At 57.2% G+C, this 19,603-nt stretch overlaps 3 protein-coding genes across 5 annotated transcripts; all 3 read left to right on the plus strand.

The window, feature by feature from the left end:
• The first annotated feature begins 29 nt into the window (after window positions 1–29).
• On the plus strand, window positions 30–4,403 carry SLC10A3 (solute carrier family 10 member 3). Of its 2 annotated transcripts, none has more exons than XM_019933669.3 (2): window positions 30–670; window positions 2,624–4,403. In XM_019933669.3, the coding sequence occupies exons 1-2, from the start codon at window positions 473–475 to the stop codon at window positions 4,169–4,171; spliced, it is 1,746 nt and encodes a 581-aa protein (XP_019789228.1). In that variant the 5' UTR covers window positions 30–472; the 3' UTR covers window positions 4,172–4,403. The 2 variants fall into 2 exon arrangements, with proteins under 2 accessions (XP_019789228.1, XP_019789231.1); XM_019933672.2 differs by lacking the exon at window positions 30–670 and adding an exon at window positions 1,055–1,407.
• A 600-nt stretch (window positions 4,404–5,003) lies between these two features.
• Window positions 5,004–7,692, plus strand: UBL4A (ubiquitin like 4A). 2 transcript variants are annotated; one of them, XM_033849721.2, is made up of 5 exons: window positions 5,004–5,178; window positions 5,353–5,458; window positions 5,674–5,888; window positions 6,003–6,109; window positions 7,528–7,692. In XM_033849721.2, the coding sequence occupies exons 1-5, from the start codon at window positions 5,131–5,133 to the stop codon at window positions 7,637–7,639; spliced, it is 588 nt and encodes a 195-aa protein (XP_033705612.1). In that variant the 5' UTR covers window positions 5,004–5,130; the 3' UTR covers window positions 7,640–7,692. The 2 variants fall into 2 exon arrangements, with proteins under 2 accessions (XP_033705612.1, XP_033705613.1); XM_033849722.2 differs by lacking the exon at window positions 7,528–7,692 and having other exon boundaries at window positions 5,009–5,178; window positions 6,003–6,188.
• A 5,438-nt stretch (window positions 7,693–13,130) lies between these two features.
• LAGE3 (L antigen family member 3) lies at window positions 13,131–15,716 on the plus strand. The gene is made up of 3 exons (XM_033849038.2): window positions 13,131–13,450; window positions 13,804–13,932; window positions 14,188–15,716. The coding sequence occupies exons 1-3, from the start codon at window positions 13,227–13,229 to the stop codon at window positions 14,300–14,302; spliced, it is 468 nt and encodes a 155-aa protein (XP_033704929.1). The 5' UTR covers window positions 13,131–13,226; the 3' UTR covers window positions 14,303–15,716.
• The last annotated feature ends 3,887 nt before the right edge of the window (window positions 15,717–19,603 follow it).

Genomic DNA, 19,603 nt, shown 5'->3' on the forward strand with positions numbered 1-19,603 from the left:
TCGTCCCGCTGCCTGACCGCAGGTGCCCAGCAGCCTCTGGGAACATGTAAACCCCCGTCATTCTACACTTGCTTGCTTACAGTCTTCCCATGTCCACATTCTACGTCCTCACCACCTTTTTGCCCTTCCTTATGCCATGTGTGTGCGTTCCTTTTCCGTGAAGCCTCCGGACCTTGCTGGTGGCCCCAAATAGTTTTGAGAGGTTTAAAAGTTCACTGATATTACACAGTGTGGAAATAGGCGCTCGGTCGACGTTTGAACGAAGGAAGGTGGAACAAGGCCGAGCCCGGGCCCCGGAGTCTGGGTCGGTCGGACCCGGCTCTCGGGCTACAGGACTGGGCGCCCTGAGCAGGACCGTGGGCGAAACCCTGACCCCAGTCTCCCGCCACCAGCAGCAGCCCTCGGGCGTCCTAGCTCAGCTAACGTCTAAGCCTGTGTCCCAGTGCCCCCAGAGGTCACGGCGTGTTTGGGAATGACTGGGGTGCCTACGCGGAGCGAGTCGCCCCGGCGGCGACCGCACAAGGCTGGGACCCGCGGCTCGGTGGCCACACGAGTCCGCACCCGGCGCCGACCAACCGCCACCCGGAAGGCTGACAAGCCGGCGCGCGCGCGCCACCTCGTCGCTCCCAGACACGACACATCCGGTCGGGACCCGCCCCGGCCGCCAGAGGTGAGGAGGCCGCCGCGGGGTGGGCGGGGCGGGGCCTCGTCGGCTCGGGGCGGGGCCCCGGCGGGCCGAGCTCGCAGGCGCCCACCCGCCCTGCCGGCCGCGGAGGCAGGTGAGAGCCTCGGTCTGGGAAGGGCGGTTGGAAGGCGGCTTCTGGCCCCGGCCGGGGAAGGGCCACCACCGCGCGTTCGTGAGGCCTGGCGCGGCCGTGGGGACCGGGAGTGGCGTGAGAGACCCCGGGACTGCCCGGGCGGGTCGCCGGCCTGCAGGCTGCGGGGCTGCAGCGCGAACCCGGCGGCGGCGCGCTCCTTCTCCCCTCCCTCCCCGATTCCTGCCCGAGCTCTGATTGTGCCCCATCCGCCAACTTCTGGACTCCCAGGTAGGGAGGAGACCCGGGTCAGCACTGCCAACTGCCCTGACACCGAACGCTTGGCCCGTGTGGAAAAAGCCACCGGCCCGGGGTTCCCTCGCCTGCCTAGGGGCGCATCTGCCCAAACTCTAATGGTACCTCAAGCAGAAATAGTGGGGATCCGGGCCAGACCCCTCACGCAGTGACTCAAAGCCGCCAGCAGTACTGGAAGGACGGGGTGGATAGCCCTTCGCCTCCTCTGCCTCTGAGCTGGCTCACAGCACCCGGCGCCTTCAGTGCCGGGCGCCTTCATCCTTTCCCTGTGACTCCCTCTGGTTTTCCTGCCTCCCTCTTCAGTGGTGGGACTCAAGGCTGGATCAGGGCCTCCAGGGTAAGTGACGCAAACCCCAAGCCAGGAGAGGCCATGGCATCCCAGGGTGGCACAGCGGAACTTCACCACCTACTTCCCCTGCTCCCCCGGCGTCGGTGAGGGGGGGGAGGGGGCAGGACCCAACCCTGATAGGATCTAGAGAAGCAGGGGCCTCTTCCGAGACTGGGACAGCGTAGGATGTGACTCAGTCAACAGTAATGATGAAAAATCACTGTGCCCTCATCCTGGTTGCTCCAGTTCCTGCAGGTGATGTGGCAATCGGCTGCTGGCTGCCCAAACTGAGAAGTGGAAGGAGACAAACGTACTCCTTTCCCCCTGAGGCGCCCTGCCCTCCTAGAAACACTCCTCCTGTCACTGGTAGTTCCAGGCTCTGCTAGGGCCATGTGTGGGCAGGGGAGGAGTCCCTGGACTTTGGCACAGTGGCTCTAGGAGCTCAAATTCTGGGACCGCCAGGGGAGTGGGAGCTCTGACAGAAGGAGGAGAACCCCCGGTGGACACGTGGCCCAATCTGATCCCTTCCTGCTGCCCCTTCCGGCAGCTCCCCTGGGGAGAGGGGACCTGTGCCCTCCCAGAACCCCCATCGCACCCCTGTCAGCAGGAAGGGTAGGCCAGGTGGCCATGCACAGCAATGCCGTTCACGCGCCAATGGTGAACATCAGCCCCTGGGGCCTTTGGCCTGGTGGCCACCCACTGCCCCACCCTTTGCCGGCTGCTCTCTGCCTGGCAGATGACACTCAAATGCCCTAACCTGCTCTCAGCGGGCCGGCTTCCTTGGCATCCCTGGGCAGTCCTTCAGAGATTTCGTCCCAGTGGTGGTACTGCTGCAGCTGCGTCTCAGAGCAGGTGGGGCACAGGCTAGTGGTGACAGGACTGAGGATGGCTCTCCCAGATCCTCTGGTATCGGGACATCTCCAGATGGTCACTGTGGTGGGCAAACCCAGGGAAATCAGCGCGTATCAGCGGGCTGAAGGCGAACTCCGACCTGTAGGTGGCCCCTCTGGGTGAGGGATGAGAAGCTTGAGGCAGTTGCGACTGGGATGGGGGCAGCCGAATGGCACTCAAGGGCCAGCACTAGGCCTTCCGTTTCCATCCCCAGGCTCGCGGCAAGGGGCGCTGCCACGTCTCCGAACAGTGGGCTTCCAGATCCTGCGCTCCTGGGCTCACAGCTGCTCGCCTTCACCAGCCACCTACCTCTCTGTGTCCCTTCTCTCCTCAGGAAGAGCTCTGCTATCAAGGAAGGCAGCACAGGGCCAGGCCTTGCCCATGGACCCTTCTCAGGACAACCCGACGGCACCCGCAGAGCTGCTCTCCTAAGCCGCAGGGGGCCCGGGCTCCCCACCTTTTGGGAGGAGCCATGGTGTTTAGAAGGTGGCTGGGCCTGGGGGGTGGCAGTGTCTGCATGGGCCCCCGAGGCATGCTCAGGGCCAGCCTGCTGCTTCTCAGCCTGCTCTGGGGGGCGCGGGGCACAGCCAGCGCCAGTCTCAGCGCGGCTGTGGGCCGTACCGTGCCCCTGACAGGGCGCCGCTACCTGAGCATTGGGGATGGCTCCGTGACGGAGTTTGAGTTCCCAGAGGAGAGCGAGGGCATCATCGTGGTCTCAAGCCAGTACCCGGGCCAGGGCAACGGGACGGGGCCCAGCCCCGTGCTGAGGGTCACCTCCCTGGACACAGAGCTGCTGACCATCAGGAACGTGAGTGCCATAGCCTGGGCTGGTGGGGGCGGCTTCGTGGTGAGCATCCACTCGGGCCTGCCTGGGCTAGCGCCACTCCACCTCCAGCTCCTGGACCCCTGTGAGGCCCCGCCCACGCTGGTTGAGGAGCGGAGAGATTTCTGCATCAAGGTCTCACGTGCTGAAGACCCTGCCGCCCTTGGCACTGACTTGGCCCACTTCTCAGAGAACCCAGTACTCTACCTGCTCCTGCCTCTTATCTTTGTCAACAAGTGTTCATTTGGGTGCAGAGTAGAGCTCGAAGTTCTGAAGGGGCTCCTGCAGAGCCCCCAGCCCATGCTGCTGGGCCTCCTGGGCCAGTTTCTGGTTATGCCCTTCTATGCTTTTCTGATGGCTAAGGTCTTCATGCTGCCCAAGGCCCTGGCTCTGGGCCTCATCATCACTTGCTCGTCGCCCGGCGGCGGGGGGAGCTACCTCTTCAGCCTCCTCCTTGGGGGGGATGTCACCCTGGCCATCTCCATGACCTTCATCTCAACAGTGGCTGCCACCGGCTTCCTGCCGCTGTCCTCGGCCATCTACAGCCGCCTGCTCAGCAGCCACGAAACACTCCACGTGCCCATTTCCAAGATCCTGGGGACCCTGCTGTTCATCGCCATCCCCATAGCAGCGGGCGTGCTGATCAGGTCGAAGCTCCCCAGGTTCTCGCAGCTGCTGCTGCAGGTCATCAAGCCCTTCAGCTTCGTGCTGCTCCTGGGCGGCCTCTTCCTGGCCTGCCACATGGGGGTCTTCATCCTGGCGGGCGTCAGGCTGCCCATTGTGCTGGTGGGCCTCACAGTGCCCCCGGTCGGCCTCCTGGTGGGTTACTGCCTGGCCACGTGCCTGAAGCTGCCAGTGGCCCAGCGTCGGACTGTCAGCATCGAGGTCGGGGTGCAGAACAGCCTGCTGGCCTTGGCCATGCTGCAGCTGTCCCTCCGCCGCCTTCAGGCTGACTATGCCTCCCAGGCCCCCTTCCTTGTGGCACTGAGTGGCACCTCAGAGATGCTGGCCTTAGTTACTGGCCACTTCATCTATAGCAGTGTGTGTGCAGTTCCCTGAGGCCCCCCGGGTCAAGCTTTCGCCACCCCTAGCCCCAGCCTCCACCCACGGCCCCCACAGTTCTGTGTACCAAAGGCCTTTAGTTCTCATGCACTCTATGCACTCAGAAAAATCCAGGCTTATTTTTTTTACTCGTTTTTTATTCTCCAGCTTTCAGTGCCAAAGAGGCCATGCTGAGTTCAGTAGGTGGGCACTGCCTAGAAAATATATTTCAATAAAAGAGAGAAGCAAGCTTGGGTCCCTTCCAGTCTTTGCCCTCTGAGGCCGGCGGGCGGCGGAGGGGGGGGGGGAGGGTGTGGCTGGGTAAGTGTGGGCCAGGGTGGAGGGCTGGCTTGGGTGACACGGTGACCTCTGCCCAGACTTTCGCTCTCAGCCCTTCTTACCCATGCATCCCCTCTGAGAGTTGGGTCTCTGTTCCAGAAGGAGCGGTGGGAAGATGAGAGCGGAGGACTGGCTCCCCCGCCCGTTCCCAAGCTCAGCTGATTTTCCATAGGCCGACTAGAAAGGAGGCAGCAGGAGGGCCGCGGGGCGAGCTCTGCAGGGCCGGGTCATCAGCGGACTCCTGAGAGGCAGGGAATCGGCCTCAGCGCCGACCTGTTCCGCCCTCGGGCAGTGAGCGGGGGCGAGCGAACCCCTGGCCCGCCTTCTCCCCAGAGTCCCAGCTCCCCGACTCCGCCGACCGGGCCCGACTAGTTCCTCCGCCCCTTCTCATCCCCGCGGGCTTCCCGGCTCAGTCGCCGCGGGGCCCGGGTCCGGGCCGGTCCCCGTGCTCCGGGGTGCGGGGGGGGTTGCGGGGGCGCTGGGGAACGCGACACGGGGGGCGGGGCCGCGACGCCAGGCGCGCCCCTCGCGCGACTTCCGGCAGCGGCAGCTGGTTCTGGCGCGCGCCCGGGGCGGCGGCGCGCGGCGGGGGTCTGTAGGGCTTCGCGCCGGCCGGAGTGGACGCCGCCGCGGCCGCCATGCATCTAACAGTGAAGGCGCTCCAGGGCCGCGAGTGCAACCTGCAGGTAGCGCCGCCGGTCCCCGCCGCCGTGCCGGCTCACGCGGTTGGCCCCTGGGCGCAGGGCCGGGCCGAGGGCGGGGACGAACCGGGCGGGCTGGCCGCTCAGGGGAAGCCAGGAGAGCCGCCCTCCGCGGGGGCTGCGGCCTCACCGCCTGCCTCTCACCCTCGGCCCGGCCAGGTGTCGGAGGACGAGCTGGTGTCCACGCTGAAACATCTGGTCTCCGAGAGGCTGAACGTCCCCGTCCGCCAGCAGCGGCTGCTGTTCAAGGGCAAGGCCCTGGCAGGTAACCGGGGAGAGGAGACGCCCGGGGAGCCCCGCGGGAAGTCAGGGGATGGGGCGTCCGGGCCGATCCCGGGCAGCAGTGGAGTGGAGGGGGCTCTGGCCACTTGACCCCCGGGGAGGCTGCATCCTCAGCCGGATGCCGCGGCGCTCCGCCTGGCCTCCCCGAGGCCTTTCCCACCACCGCGGGCCACAGCTCCATCAATCTCTCTCGGGCAGATGGGAAAAGACTCTCCGATTACAGCATTGGGCCCAATTCCAAGCTCAACCTAGTGGTCAAACCTCTGGAGAAGGTGTTACTGGAAGAAAGCAGCGCGCGGACAGTGGCCGAGGCCCCGCCCCCACCCCCGGCCACCTGGCCTCTAATCTCCAAAGTCCTGGCCCGTCACTTCAGCGCCGCAGATGCCAGCAGAGTCCTGGACCAACTCCAGAGGGTGAGCAGGGTCGCCCGGGACTCCCACGTCCCACCCAGCCGCTCGCAGCCCCTGCCCCTATCCCAGTGTCCCCCCGACCCGCGCCGCTGAATCCTCCTGGCCTTCTCTCCTCAGGATTATGAGAGGTCCCTGAGCCGCCTGACGCTGGATGACATCGAACGCTTGGCTGGCCGCTTCCTGCACCCTGAAGTGACTGAAGCTATGGAGAAGGGGTTCTCCAAGTAGGATTCTCGGAGTGTGGGGAGGAGCCGGGCCAGGCCACAAACTGCATGTAGCATTAAATGTGTTCTCATGTTGCAATTCGGCTCATAATACTAGCTGGCGGGTACGCGGGTACCTGTATCCGGCTCTTGACCTGGGTTTGCTCCCACGTTTGGCGCTAGTGCTGAAGTGGGAGAGCCACAATCTGAGTCCAGCCAGCTTCTAGAAGTGCCTCAGGGTGAGAGGGTTGTTTGGGAGGGTTCTGAGGGGTGGGCTTTGGCATTCCGTGTTCAGCCCACTGAGGATGAACCCTCGAGCAATACCTTTCCAGGCCTGAAAGGGGAAGCAGCTGGCCCCTGCTGCCCAGTCCTGTCACCTCGCCTCTGGCAGGTCTGACATTGGCAGGTCAAGTGACAGCCAGCCTTGGGCCCCCTCAAGCTGCTGCCACCAGTGTGCACTCGATGAAGGGAAAGCGTGTTGGGGGGTCTGGGACGTCACCCAGCTCTGGAGTGTTACCTTGGGCAAGTCCCTGTGCCATGTTGGTCCCCAGCCATTGACTCTGCACAGTGAGGGCCACTCCTTAGACCTCAGTCAGTTTCCTTTACCCCCAACTCCCCCGGGGTCGGGAGTCTGCAGCCATCCTCCCCCTTGTGTCCCAGATACAAAGTGAGGCCAAAAGCTGAGTGATGGCCAAGCGTGGCCCAGAGATGGGATGCCCTGGCCCTTAGTGTCACAGCTTTTCTCTGGGCACCCCCTCTGCTTGTCTCCTCCTGGACACGGGCGGTCCTCGACCCTTAGAGATGACAGGTGATGGGCTCGAGGTTACTCAGCCAGGCCCCTACACCCTGCGCTCACCCACAGCCTGAAAGTAGACCCTTCCCCTGCCGCGTGTGTACAGGGACTTTCACTGTGCACACCACTCACTGCCTGACAAGGAACCTTGGGGGGCCAGGGAGGGGCAGAAGCCGCTGGCGGGTGGGCCCTAGAGATCATCGAGGCACCTGCTCCTTGGAGGAGGGCGCCTGGGCCGCCCTCCTGCCTGGGCCTCGTGGGGTAAGCGCCGGGTCCCCGGGCTGGGAGGACGGACAGAGGCCTGACGGGCAAAGGCTTTGAAGAACAGATGGAAGGCCCTGGCCCCGCCCCGCAGCAGGGCCCGTGTGACAGACTTGCCTGCACTCTCATTTCGCTTCCGTCAGGAAGGTTTATACTGACACTTCCAGTCGCACTAGAGGTGAATGTGAGACTTTGATCTGAAAGGAACTGTATTAGCTGGGCGGCTTTTGGTTTCCAGTAATTGATTTAACCGTAGAGGAAGTTGGTTTAAGCAATAAAAGAAATGTATTGGTTTACGAAACTGAGAAGTCCAGGGGTATTGGCAGCAGATAAACAGTTTCACCAAATACCCAGTTTCTTCCTACCTCCCCTCTGCACTCTGCAGCGTCTGCTTCATCCCAGGCCTCTGCCTCAGGATCAGAAGATGGTTGCCTGCAGCTTCCACCAAATCCCTCGATCACAGCCAGCAAGGAGCACCTTCCCGACCTGTAGCGTAGCTTCTTTCTCAGATGCCCCCGGCAAATAAACGCTGTCCTTTCGTTGGTCAGAACCGGGTGGTGCCTCCATCATTTTGGCGGGGGGGGGGGGCTTGGGCGGGAGAGGGGGATTCTCAGCGAAAGCCAGGTCCTCGGGGAGGGCTGACCGGTGCAGTGCAGGGGAGTGACACACGTAGACGCGTGTTGCAGACAGACCCTAGAGGCGGTTGTTGAGTCCCTTGTGCCAGTGCCTCCCGGCTTGGGGGTGACAAAGCCATCTGCTGGGTGTCAGGAAGTCGGTGGCGGGTCGATCAGGCTGGACAGGGAGACAGGAGTGGCGTCTTCAGGGTGTATGGTAGGCGCCTCGCTGACACAACCGACTGGGATCTGGACCCGGTCTGATTCCACAGCCCCGTGCAGCCTTCCATGACGTTCGGGAGCGGCCTGTGGACACGATGTCCTAGATGCCGTAAGGACGGATGAGACGGCTTCCCTGGGAGCGTGGCATAAAAAGAGGGGAGAGGACTGGGCCATGAGGGACTTCACCAGCTGGAGACGCCGTGGAGGCTGCAGGGAGAGCTCGGTGTCAGAGGCCAAGAACGCCCCCCCAGGAAGGCGTGGGGGGGGTTGTCTAGTGGCGCCGAGAAGCACAGGGAGGGCATGGCAGAGCCTCCTCTCGCCTCGGTAGCGAGAAGGCCGTCGGCAGCGCCGTGGGGAAGGGGCCGTGACGGTGGCCGCGGACCCCTGCTTCCGGAAGCTTGTCTGCGCAGCAGGGCGTAGCTGTGAGGGGCAGGGCCGGGGCGGGAACATGGAGAGGGAGGAGATGCTGCCGGCATGAGAGATGGGAGGCCCGGGTGGGAAGGCCCATGCCATCGTGAGAGGAGACGGGCGACCGCACGTGAAGACAGAATGGCCGCAGGCGGCATCCCGCCTTTGCCCTTACATTCTCGGGGTGGCCCCCTGTACACCGCAGGCTCCAAATGCTGAGATCCTTCCACAGGGGCCGGAATGTCTATCGTGGGCACTGTACCCCTTGGGCCAAGTGTCCGCCCCGGAGGTGGGTGCTGACCCACCTGTTACCCCCTGGCCCCTGGCCACTGTGTGGCCCCGAGACCCGCTGTCCACTCCTCACAGAGGGGCCTCGAGCCAGTCGCTGATCCCCAGGGCCGTGGGGTGCAGCTCACAGCCCTGTGGTGACCACAGTGCCGCTAGGAGACGGCAGGATGAGTGAAGGGCCCAGCTGAAGTGGCCTCGCAGACAAATGGGCTGTGGCACCTGGGATGAGATGCCTGTGATGCCATTTCCCACGGGCACACAGGAGGAGGGGCAGACTCAGAGGAAAGCAGCGTTTCTTTGGGGGTGGGGCTCATGGAGTTGGAAGCACCCAGGCGACAGATCAGCCGTGCCCACAATTTGCTGGCGCCTTGCAGGCTTTCCCTACGGGCCTGGACGAGACCGGGCCTCACCAGCTCCAGTAGGCGGAACAGGCGTTGTTCAGCCGTGCCAGGCCCTGCCAGCAGCAGACGCGACAGCCGTGGCAGCCTCAGCCCTCCGGGCCTTGAAAAGCCTGCAGGAGAGACAGTCGCCCCTGTCCCCCTCCAAGGCCCAGCCAGAGCAGCCTCCCCTAGTTCCTGGGGACCTGCCCCTGGCCACCTCTGCTGCCGCCCTCTCTGCTTTTCCTTCCACTTGGTGGCTCACTCCTCTGGCTCCTTTGCTGGTTCTCCCCCCACACCCCCATCTCTTACTGTCGGGGGGCCCCGAGACTCTGTCCCCGGACCCCTTCTCCATGTCACTCCCTGGGGAGCCTGCCCACCTTCATCACCATTTCTGAGTTTTGCACCCGTGTCTGTGGCTCATCCCAGCCCTGTCTCTGAGCTTCAGGCCACAGCTCTGGGCTGTGACTCCCTTGTAAAGTTGCATTTTCCCTCCCCAATGCACAAGTAATCTGGGTGACACCTTGAGACCCAGTGACTATCTTTTCCCCAGCAAGCTTTATCTCATGGTTTACCATCCAAGGATGATCCCCAACTGGATGAATTGCATTGGTGGCTGCAAAATGGTGGTTTTCTCATGCTTTCCTTCTTTCTACAATTTTTAGTTGGCATTTCTCTATAAAGAGCTTTCCCTTTTCACAATTGTCATGGTGGACGCATCGTTTCTTTGTTTTTTAAATAAATAAATTTATTGATTTATTTATTTTTGGCTGCGTTGGGTCTTCGTTGCTGCGTGCGGGCTTTCTCCAGTTGCGGCGAGTGGTGGCTGCTCTTCACTGCGGTGCGCGGCCTTCTCACCGCGGTGGCTTCTCTTGTTGCAGAGCACAGGCTCTAGGCGCGCGGGCTTCAGTAGTTGCAATGTGCGGCCCCAGTAGCTGTGGCACACAAGCTTAGTTGCTCCGCAGCATGTGGGATCTTCCCGGACCAGGGCTCAAACCCGTGTCCCCTGCGTTGGCAGGCGGATTCTTAACCACTGCGCCACCAGGGAAGTCCCTGCATTGCTTTTTTTTTTGGACTATAGCGTGCATAGAGTAATGTGCATAAATCGTCAATGTCCAGCTCAATGGAATTTAAAGTGAATACATGTATGCCGCCTTCCCTGGTGCCTCTTCCAAAAGGTTGAATAGCCTTTTGGATGCTCAGATATTCTAGCTTTGGTTCTTTCTGGTTGGCTCCCATGTCCTTTTGACATACCTCATCCTTTTGCTTTTCAAGCATGTCCTTACTTTCTGGCACCACAAGGTGCTCCAGGCTCATCTTGTATTTTTTCCTGCCCCATACCTAGAATCTTCCACCTCTCCAAGGACCTCTGGTTCCTTTTAGTGGAGAATGGTATTGAGAAACCAAGGTCTGGGTACAGGGTGTGTTCATTGCTACTGGAGTTTCACTGCTTCTAGACTCTTTCACTGGACAAAACTAGGAAATCTATTTTTTAAGAGTTCATACTGCAGTCCCCAATTCCAGTCTGGCAGTACAGTTCTTTTCCCTCATTCCACAGTGAGGTTCCTGTCAACATCCATGTACGGATATATTTACTCATGTCCTCTACCAGATACAGTCTACCTTAGACTCTAGCTCCACAATCACCTCAACACTATCATTGCCAACAACATACGTACTGGGAATAGAGCGGAGTCTTTCTGTCCTTAGAATATAGCCCATGAAGGGAGCACAGTCAGAGGGCTGAATTTGGAAGGTACCTGACTTATTTTCTCTGTGTGGTTCTGTTGTCAACTGGATATGCAGTTAGGCTTATTTGCTTTTGTTTATATTCAATTTTGGCTTTTTTTCACTCTTTCAAATATATATATATTTTTAATTATTTATTGATTTATTTGGCTGTGCTGGGTCTCAGCTGCAGTGTGCAGGATCTTCGTTCCCTGACCAGGGATCGAACCCCGGCTCCCTGCATTGGGAGCGCAGAGTCTTAACCACTGGACCACCAGAGAAGTCCCTCAAATGTATTTTTGAACATATAAAATATTTGCATGGTTCAAAGTCAAAACTATACAAAAGGATATATTACAAGAAATCTCATACCCATCTCAACCCCCTATAGGTGATAATTTTCACTAGTTTCAGGGTTTTCCATCCTCCTTACATTTTTTTCCCCAATAAGCATGTGTGTCTGTGAGCATGTGTGCAGTTGTCATTTGCACCCTGCTTTTTACCTATTTTCATATAACAATATATCCTGGAAATCATTTCATTTTTCATTAGAGATTTTCATTCTTTTTACTGCTGCTTAGGACTATTGTATGAAGAACCTAGGGGTAAGACGGGAATAAAGACACAGACCTACTAGAGAATGGACTTGAGGATATGGGGAGGGGGAAGGGTAAGCTGTGACAAAGCGAGAGAGTGGCGTGGACATATATACACTACCAAACGTAAAATAGATAGCTAGTGGGAAGCAGCCGCATAGCACAGGGAGATCAGCTCGGTGCTTTGTGACCACCTAGAGGGGTGGATAGGGAGGGTGGGAGGGAGGGAGACGCAAGAGGGAAGAGATATGGGAACATATGTATATGTATAACTGATTCACTCTGTTATAAAGCAGAAACTAACACACCATTGTAAAGCAATTATACTCCAATAAAGATGTTAAAAATAAATAAATAAAATTAAGTTAGAAAAAAAGAAACAAACAAAAAAAAGGACTATTGTATGAATGAAACACAATTGATTTCACCAGTTCCCTGCTGATGGATATGTGCGTTGTGTCCAATAGTTTTCTATTACCAGTTATATTACAGTGAGTAATTTTATAAATATGTTGTTTCATATTTGTGAAGTAACTTCCTACATGTGGCATTGCTAGGCCCAAGACACTGAGTTTTGTACTTGCTTAATACACTGTTTCATCCGACAAGCAGCAAAGCACCTACTGCATAAACTGCAGTGAAAGTGTACCAGAGACAGTACATCAACAGAAGTGAACAAAACAAAGTTACAATTTCAGATTATTAGAAAGGCAACAGACTGAAATGGGCAAATGTGATGAAGGGTGCCTGGGGGTAGTATGTTAGATTGGTGATCCCGAAGGCCTCTCAGAGGTGACACTGGAGCGAAGATCTTAACATCTTAACGACAAGAAGGAACCAGCCACGGGAGTCTGGGGACAGAGTCTTCCAAAGAGGAAGAGTAAGTGCAAAGGGGGACGGGGGCAGGCCACCCTTGGTCAGGAGCAGAGAAAAGAAAGACCCTAGAGGCTGCAGAGTGAGGAAGTAGGCAGGTGGGGGCAGAGAGTGGAGGAGCCGGGAGCCAGGTCACACAGGAAGGAGTTTGGTTTTGATTCTAAAGGCAATGGGAAACTGTTTTAGGATTTTAAGCAAGGACATGATATGATGTGATTTATATCAAAAATTAAGAACTGATTCTACTGTGTGGAGAGAAGTGGGGTGATTTAGGATTTATTTTCGGGGAGATCCAACAGGCTTCGGTGATCCAGTTCAGCTTTTTGCCCTTCCTTATGATTACAAAGTAGGAAAATAGAAAACTAACAGGACTATCACCATCGGAAATTTCACGGCAGTTTAAAAACTTATTTTTGATTAAAAATGTCGTATAAGGGCTTCCCTGGTGGCGCAGCGGTTGAGAGTCCACCTGCCGATGCAGGGGACACGGGTTCGTGCCCCGGTCCGGGAAGATCCCACATGCTGCGGAGCGGCTGGGCCCGTGAGCCATGGCCACTGAGCCTGCGCGTCCGGAGCCTGTGCTCCGCAACGGGAGAGGCCACAACAGTGAGAGGCCCGCGTACCGCAAAAAAAAAAAAAAAGTCGTATAAGGTCACTGTCAAAAACTTGCAGGAAAACAGAAAAAGGAAGTTAAAATCGCGTCACACAGTTTGCGAAGGGCCAGGGCTTTGGGAGGGAGCCTCAGTTCCTCTGCGGCCAAGGGAGTCTTGGAGGACGCCCAGCCAGGCCGGTTCCGCGGGAAGCCACCACGCACGCCCTCGACCTCAGCGGGGCCTGTTTGCGCAGGCGCACGGGGCGGAGTCAGCGCGAGGGGCGGAGCTTCAGGAAGGAGCCGTTGTCTCTTAGCCGACATCGGAGAGAGCGGATGGGGAGACCAGCGGCCCGAAGACAGAGTCGGAGGCAGAGCGCGCTGCAGCCATGCAGGCGGCAGAGGCGGACGCAGGCGCAGGCAGGATGGCGGGCGGCGCTGAAGGCCTGGACAGCCAGGGGGGCAGGGGGGACCGGGGCGGCCCTCGCAGCGGGGGTGCTGCTGCCGCTGCAAACGACGGAGCTCTGTGTGCCGCGCCGGCACAGCACTCTCCGGGGCCGGGCGGACACCCCGCGTCCACAGCCAGAAGGCCGGGAAGCCGGCCACACGTATTGTATCCTACCCGAGGGCGGAGTGGGAAATGGGCTGCAGGCTGCGTGCGGTGGGAGGTGGGACAGAGGGACGCACGAGTCAGGGGCAGCCTGGGAGCGAAGGGGAGAAGGGGGAGTCAGGGGCTGCTGCGGGGTGGTCTTGAGCGGGAGAAATAAGAGCAGAAGGAAAGCCGGGGCGCCTGGGGGCGAAGAAATGAGAGCACGGGGCAGCGGGGCGGCTGGGGTGGACTGGGGCCAGGCGTGGTCTGGGGGGCCGGAAGCAGTTCTGAAAGGGGTGAGGCTGGTCAGGGTGCCCTGAGACAGGGCCCAAAGCACCAGATCCGTGTGGATGTTGCCTTAACCGAATCTCCATCAGCGCCCTAAGTGTGCCTTTCCCGTCCACCTTGGAGGCGGAGATCGCCCGTGGGTCCCTGGCCCCAGATGCCGAACTGCACCATGGGGCTGTTGGGAAGGAGCTCACAGTAAGCGGCAGCGTCCTGGCGGTGTAAGTTCTAGAAAGGGCTGCTTGGGAGTGGCAGCAGGTGGCCGGGCCAGTCTCCCCCAAGGGCGCTCTATTGGAGACTCGGAGATACTCCAGGGTTGGATCTAGGGAGGTGACACGGTGCACTGGACCCATCTCCGCCCCAGCGGGCACTCCAATGGAGATGGCAGCGGCTTCGGTGTCATAGAGGGGCAGAGCCAGAGAGGGACTGGAGGGGTTGCTACCATCGCCTTGATTTTCTTTTTCCATCACTTTTAGCCACTGGAGAGCTGAAGATTCCCACCTCCTCCAAATTTCCATCGTCAACTTTCTTGACCAGCTTTCTCTGGTGATACGGACCATGCAGCGCTTTGGGCCCCCTGTTGCACGCTAAGCCAGGGCTAGAGAAGGGGATTAAGGTCTAAACTTGTGTCCCTTCCTAGACAGTGCATCCCTCCTAGGGCAGTGATTTCTGTAGTAGTTGCCACTTTATTATGGGGGCGTCATCTTTTGCCTCTACTGGCCCTTGCGTGCTGAGGGTTCACTTACTTTGTTTGGTGCTTAAATGTTTCTTAACTACTGAAAATAAAACTGAGCTATGGGGCTTCCCTGGTGGTGCAGTGGTTGAGAATCTGCCTGCTAATGCAGGGGACACGGGTTCCAGCCCTGGTCTGGGAAGATCCCACATGCCGCGGAGCAACTGGGCCCGTGAGCCACAACTACTGAGCCTGCACGTCTGGAGCCTGTGCTCCACAACAAGAGAGGCCGCGAGAGAGGCCTGCGCACCACGATGAAGAATGGCCCCCGCCTGCCACAACTAGAGAAAGCCCTGGCACAGAAACGAACACCCAACAAAGCAAAAATAAATTAATTAATTAATAAAACTCCTACCCCCAACATCTTTAAAAAAAAAAAAACAAAAACTGAGCTACGATGCTATGTCTGACTTTATTTTCAACTACAGCACCTTTAAATATTCTTGCCTCTGTCCTTAAATTGGAGGGGAGGTTCTGTGATTCAGATATTCAAGTAGTACAATGCAACTGAAGTCAGTTTAAGAAATGGAAGAGGATAGGTCCTGTCTGTCATTCAGTATTAACTACTGTCAACATTTTGGAATATTTTCTTAGTTTTATAGTGGTATTTATGTAGTAAATGTGTAACAGTAATAATATTTTGCAAGTTTAGCATTTTTCCTCATATTTTTCATCTAACATGAACCTTTTTCTAAAAATTCTTCAAAAGCATTATTGAATGGATACATAAAAGATACATTATTGAATGTTTGAATTATTTTCAATTTTTGCCATATTATATAGGTAATGATTCAGTGGAATGCTGGTATGTGGAGCTTTGCCTGAGTGATTGTTTTCTTAAGATAGACTACAAGAGGTAAATTGGTTAAATATGTGAAGCTCTCACGCTGCAGTGTGTGAAATTGCTCTCCAAATTGTACAGAAAGTGTACCCTCCCACCAGAACGCTGGTTTCTCACATCCTTGTCACTACTGGGTCTCCTCGGTAAAATTTTTTTAAAAACTGGGTTTGTATGACAAGAGCAAACAGCCGAGAAACACTCGAATAGGAGCTTTGTGGCTTACTGGCCTTGTCCCAGATCAGTGAAGAAACAGTGCTCGGACAGTCATTCACGCCTTTAGTTAGAAGGAGTTAGCTTCCTGTAAAAGGTGGTGCATCCCGCAGCCTTTCTAAGCTCACTTATATTCTAGTAGCTCTTTGGTAGATGCCGTTGGATTTTCATCGTTGATCACGTTTTCTCAGAATAAAGGCAGTTTTGCTTCTTCCTTCCAATCTGCGTGCCTTTCAGTGATGAACTTTTCTCCTGGTTAAGGATTGGATTTGGCTGACTCTGTACCCCTGGTAGTTTCTTCTTCAGTGTCAGACGTTTGGCCTTTTTCCCTGGGTGCTGGGTATCTTTGTACTCCTAGACATATTTTTTGAGCTCTGTTCTGGGATGCTGTTACGTTACTGGGGACAGATCCTTTTGAGTCTTGCTTTGAAGATGTGCTGTGTGGGACCAGAGCAGCTTTCAGTGTAGGGTTCACTTTTTTTTTTTTTTTAGTTTTTGGCCGCACCCCGTGGCATGTGGAATCTCAGTTCCCCGACCAGGGATCGAACCCGCACCTCCTGCATTGGAAGTGTGGAGTTCTAACCACTGGACCGCCAGGCAAGTCCCATAGGATTCATTTTTTTCCCACACTACTGAGGCGCGAGCCTTCTGAGCCCCCTTCAGGATGCCTCCCCAATTATGAGGTTTGCATTCTGGCCGGTGCGGACCGCCAGAATGGGACCGCCAGTCCCTGTCCTGCTCGAGCGCTGGGCAGACTCACCTTCCATCCTTTGGGTGGCCCTGTCCCCCGCCTCGCAGAGTTCCCTTCCACACTGATGCTGCTCAGTGGTCCTCGGCGCGCTCCAATGGACCCTCCGCCCTTGGGCACGGTTCTCTCCCTGTGCCGCTGTGTCCTCTCCTGTCCTCCACCCGCCAACTCCGGCTGCGTGCGCTCTGCGATCCACCCCCGAGACCCGGGGAGGCGGCTGGACTCGGTCCGGACAGTCCGTGTAGACAGCAAGCTGGGGAAGCTGCGCGGCTCACCTCTTCGGGGTCTCAGCTCCCAGAGATCCCTGACGGTCCTCCCTCACCTGAGGCCCAGTTTCTTCACAGCCTGTGTTTCATATATTTTGGCTGCATTTAGGGGATTCTTTCAAGCCAGTGCGGGGGAGATCCGGTCCCTGTTCCTGCATGTGCGTGAACGGAGTCTGCGGGCACAGAACCCAGAGAGCTCTGGCAGCGTGGGCTGGAGGGAGGGAGATGCTGGTGCTGGGGATGGTGGCGGTGGGCGTGGCGATGACGGTGATAATGGAGCGTCTCCCCCGCCAGCACGCAGCAGCTCTGGTGGCTACAGCAAGGGTCTTTTTCTTTCTTCCCTTTTTAAAAACCATTTTTAAGACTTTAATTATCGATGGGGAGATGAGAATTGAGCACTTTCACGCCACTGTCCCTCTGCCTCCTCCCCAAATGGTTCTATTCTACTCACTCCAGAAACTGTGCCCTCCCACCACAATTCTGGTTTCCCCACATCTATGTCACCATTAGGTTAGTGTCCCGCAAAAATTAAAAACTGAGCGTGTGTGAGAAGAGCAAACAACCCAGAAGCACTAGGCTAGGAATTTTGTAGTTCACTGGCTTTGTTTCAGATCAGTGAAGAAAACTGCTGGCGCACCTGGCTCAGGGTCTGGGCAGGGGGAGTTAGCTCCCTCTAAAATACCCTGCGATCATGGGAGTTTTACTTCTTCCTTTCCAATCTGGTTGCCTTTTATTGATTGCTCTATCTATCCCCTTCTAATGGGCTGGTCTTTACTTACGCTTTTCATGCCACGTGGTTTTGCTTGGATAGCAGACCTTGTGTGCTTTCCCTTGGGTGCTGGCTACTTTTGTGTCCGTAAACATACTCGAACTTTGTTCTCAGGTGCTGCGGTTATTCGGAGACAATTTGATTCTTTAGAATCTTGCTTCTAAGATTTGCTACACGGCGCTAGAGCAGCTTCTACTGTAGAATTAATTGTTTTCCCGCTACTGAGGCAAGACCCTTCTGAGTGCCCTCCCTCAGGCCTCTTGAATTCCGAGGTTTCCATCCTGGCCAGTGGGGACAGGTGCTCATCTAGGGCCTGCTCGAGCCCTGAGCATAGTTCCCTGTAGTCCTTCCTGGCAGCCCTTTCCCAGGCCCGGGGCGGCTTCCTCACACACTTGTGCCGATCAGCACCCCGTGATACTCCAGGGGGACCCTCTGCAGATCCCCACGATCCTCTCTGCCGGCAGCTCCCGAGCTACAGTACCCCAGGCTCTAGGGCCCGACGTCAGTCTGATTCTCCCTCCCTCACCCAGCAAAGCCCAGAATCAGCCTACTGCCTTGGCCTGACAGGTGAACTGGTGAAGCTGCCAGGTTGCTTTAAAACATAAGTCAGATTGCGTCACTCTTCTGTTAAAAAGAATCTCCAAAAGGGACTCTTAGGGACAAAGCCAAAGAACTTACAGTGGCCTGAAAAGCCAGATGTGAGGGACTTCCCTGGTGGCGCAGCGGTTGAGAATCCACCTGCCAATGCAGGGGACACGGGTTCAATCCGTGGTCCGGGAACATCCCACATGCCACGGAGCAGCTAAGCCCATGTGCCACAACTACTGAGCCCGCGCGCCACAACTACTGAAGTCTGCGCGCCTAGAGCCCAAGCTCTGCAAGAGAAGCCACCGCAATGAAAAGCCTGTGCACTGCAACGAAGAGTAGCTTCCGCTCGCCACAACTAGAGAAAGACTGCGCGCAGCAACGAAGACCCAACAACGAGGATCCAGTGCAGCCAAAAAAAGAAAAACGCCAGATGTAATCCAGCCCGTTTCCTCTCCAATATTCTCCACTCCCACCCTTTCGTTTGCTCATCGTGGTTCAGCCTCACTGGCTTCCTTAACTGTTCAAAAATGCCAGGCCAGGGGCTTCCCTGGTGGCTCAGTGGTTAAGAATCCGCCTGCCAATGCCGGGGACATGGGTTCGAGCCCTGGTCCGGGAAGATCGCACGTGCCGCGGAGCAACTAAGCCCGTGTGCCACAGCTACTGAGCCTGTGCTCTAGAGCCTGCGAGCCACAACTACTGAAGCCCGCGTGCCTAGAGCCTATGCTCCGCGACAAGAGAAGCCACCGCAATGAGAAGCCTGCACACCGCAAGGAAGAGTAGCCCCCACTCGCCGCAACTAGAGAAAGCCCGTGAGCAGCAACAAAGACCCAACACAGCCAAAAATATAAATAAATGTTTATTAAAAAAAAACAAAAACATGCCAGGCTGGCTCCTGCCTCAAGTAAGTTTATTGGTTTTTTTTTTTTGTTTTTTTTTTTTTTTTTTGCGGTACGCGGGCCTCTCACTGTTGTGGCCTCTCCCGTTGCGGAGCACAGGCTCCGGATGCGCAGGCTCAGCGGCCATGGCTCACGGGCCCAGCCATTCCGCGGCATGTGGGATCTTCCCAGACCGGGGCGCAAACCCGTGTCCCCTGCATCGGCAGGCGGACTCTCAACCACTGCGCCACCAGGGAAGCCCTCAAGTAAGTTTATTAAAAAAAAAAAAAAAAAACATGCCAGGCTGGCTACTGCCTCAAGGCCTTTGCACTGGTTCTCTTCAGTCTGGAACCCTCTTCCTCTGGGGATCCCTCTGGCTCACCCGGAAATCATTCCTGACCGCTCTATTTAACATCGCATCCTGCTCTCTCCCCACCCGGCTTACTTGAACAGGTGCGTGGCACAAGAGGGTGAGAGGCAGGAGGGAGGTAGGAGCACAGTGATTGCAGTGCACTTGGGACAGTAGAGTTGTCAGATATGAAGGCGTTTGGGGGCCATGAAGCCCTGGATGGTTTTGAACAGAGTGGGGACAAGGTCCACCGTGTATGTTAAGAGGGAGGGTCCCAGTGCCTCCCAAGCTGAGAAGAGGCTGAGAGCGGCCAGGGCAGAAATGGGGACCCTGGCATCCAGGCAAGCAACAAGGGCGGCTTGGACCAGTTGGGGGCAGTGGAGGTGGGGAGAAGGGCGCGGATTCTGCATGTGTCTTGAAGGTGGAGCCACCAGGACTCACCGATGGATTGGACGTCGCCCTAGAGCGCCTCAAGTCCTCAGAAACCCTGCAACGAGTCACCCTTCCCCCCAT

The sequence above is a fragment of the Tursiops truncatus genome, chromosome X, assembly GCF_011762595.2.
Source record: "Tursiops truncatus isolate mTurTru1 chromosome X, mTurTru1.mat.Y, whole genome shotgun sequence".
Classification (NCBI taxonomy): domain Eukaryota; kingdom Metazoa; phylum Chordata; class Mammalia; order Artiodactyla; family Delphinidae; genus Tursiops; species Tursiops truncatus.

Excerpts from the sequence above, each read along its gene's own strand:
- SLC10A3 (XM_019933669.3), top strand. The coding sequence starts at position 473 with ATGACTGGGGTGCCTACGCGGAGCGAGTCGCCCCGGCGGCGACCGCAC. Across the intron at positions 671-2,623 it reads ACCCGCCCCGGCCGCCAGAG|GAAGAGCTCTGCTATCAAGG; the intron begins GTGAGGAGGCCG and ends TTCTCTCCTCAG.
- LAGE3 (XM_033849038.2), top strand. The coding sequence starts at position 13,227 with ATGCAGGCGGCAGAGGCGGACGCAGGCGCAGGCAGGATGGCGGGCGGC. Across the intron at positions 13,451-13,803 it reads GGAAGCCGGCCACACGTATT|CGCCCTAAGTGTGCCTTTCC; the intron begins GTATCCTACCCG and ends AATCTCCATCAG. Across the intron at positions 13,933-14,187 it reads AGCGGCAGCGTCCTGGCGGT|CCACTGGAGAGCTGAAGATT; the intron begins GTAAGTTCTAGA and ends CATCACTTTTAG.
- UBL4A (XM_033849721.2), top strand. The coding sequence starts at position 5,131 with ATGCATCTAACAGTGAAGGCGCTCCAGGGCCGCGAGTGCAACCTGCAG. Across the intron at positions 5,179-5,352 it reads GCCGCGAGTGCAACCTGCAG|GTGTCGGAGGACGAGCTGGT; the intron begins GTAGCGCCGCCG and ends CGGCCCGGCCAG. Across the intron at positions 5,459-5,673 it reads CAAGGGCAAGGCCCTGGCAG|ATGGGAAAAGACTCTCCGAT; the intron begins GTAACCGGGGAG and ends TCTCTCGGGCAG.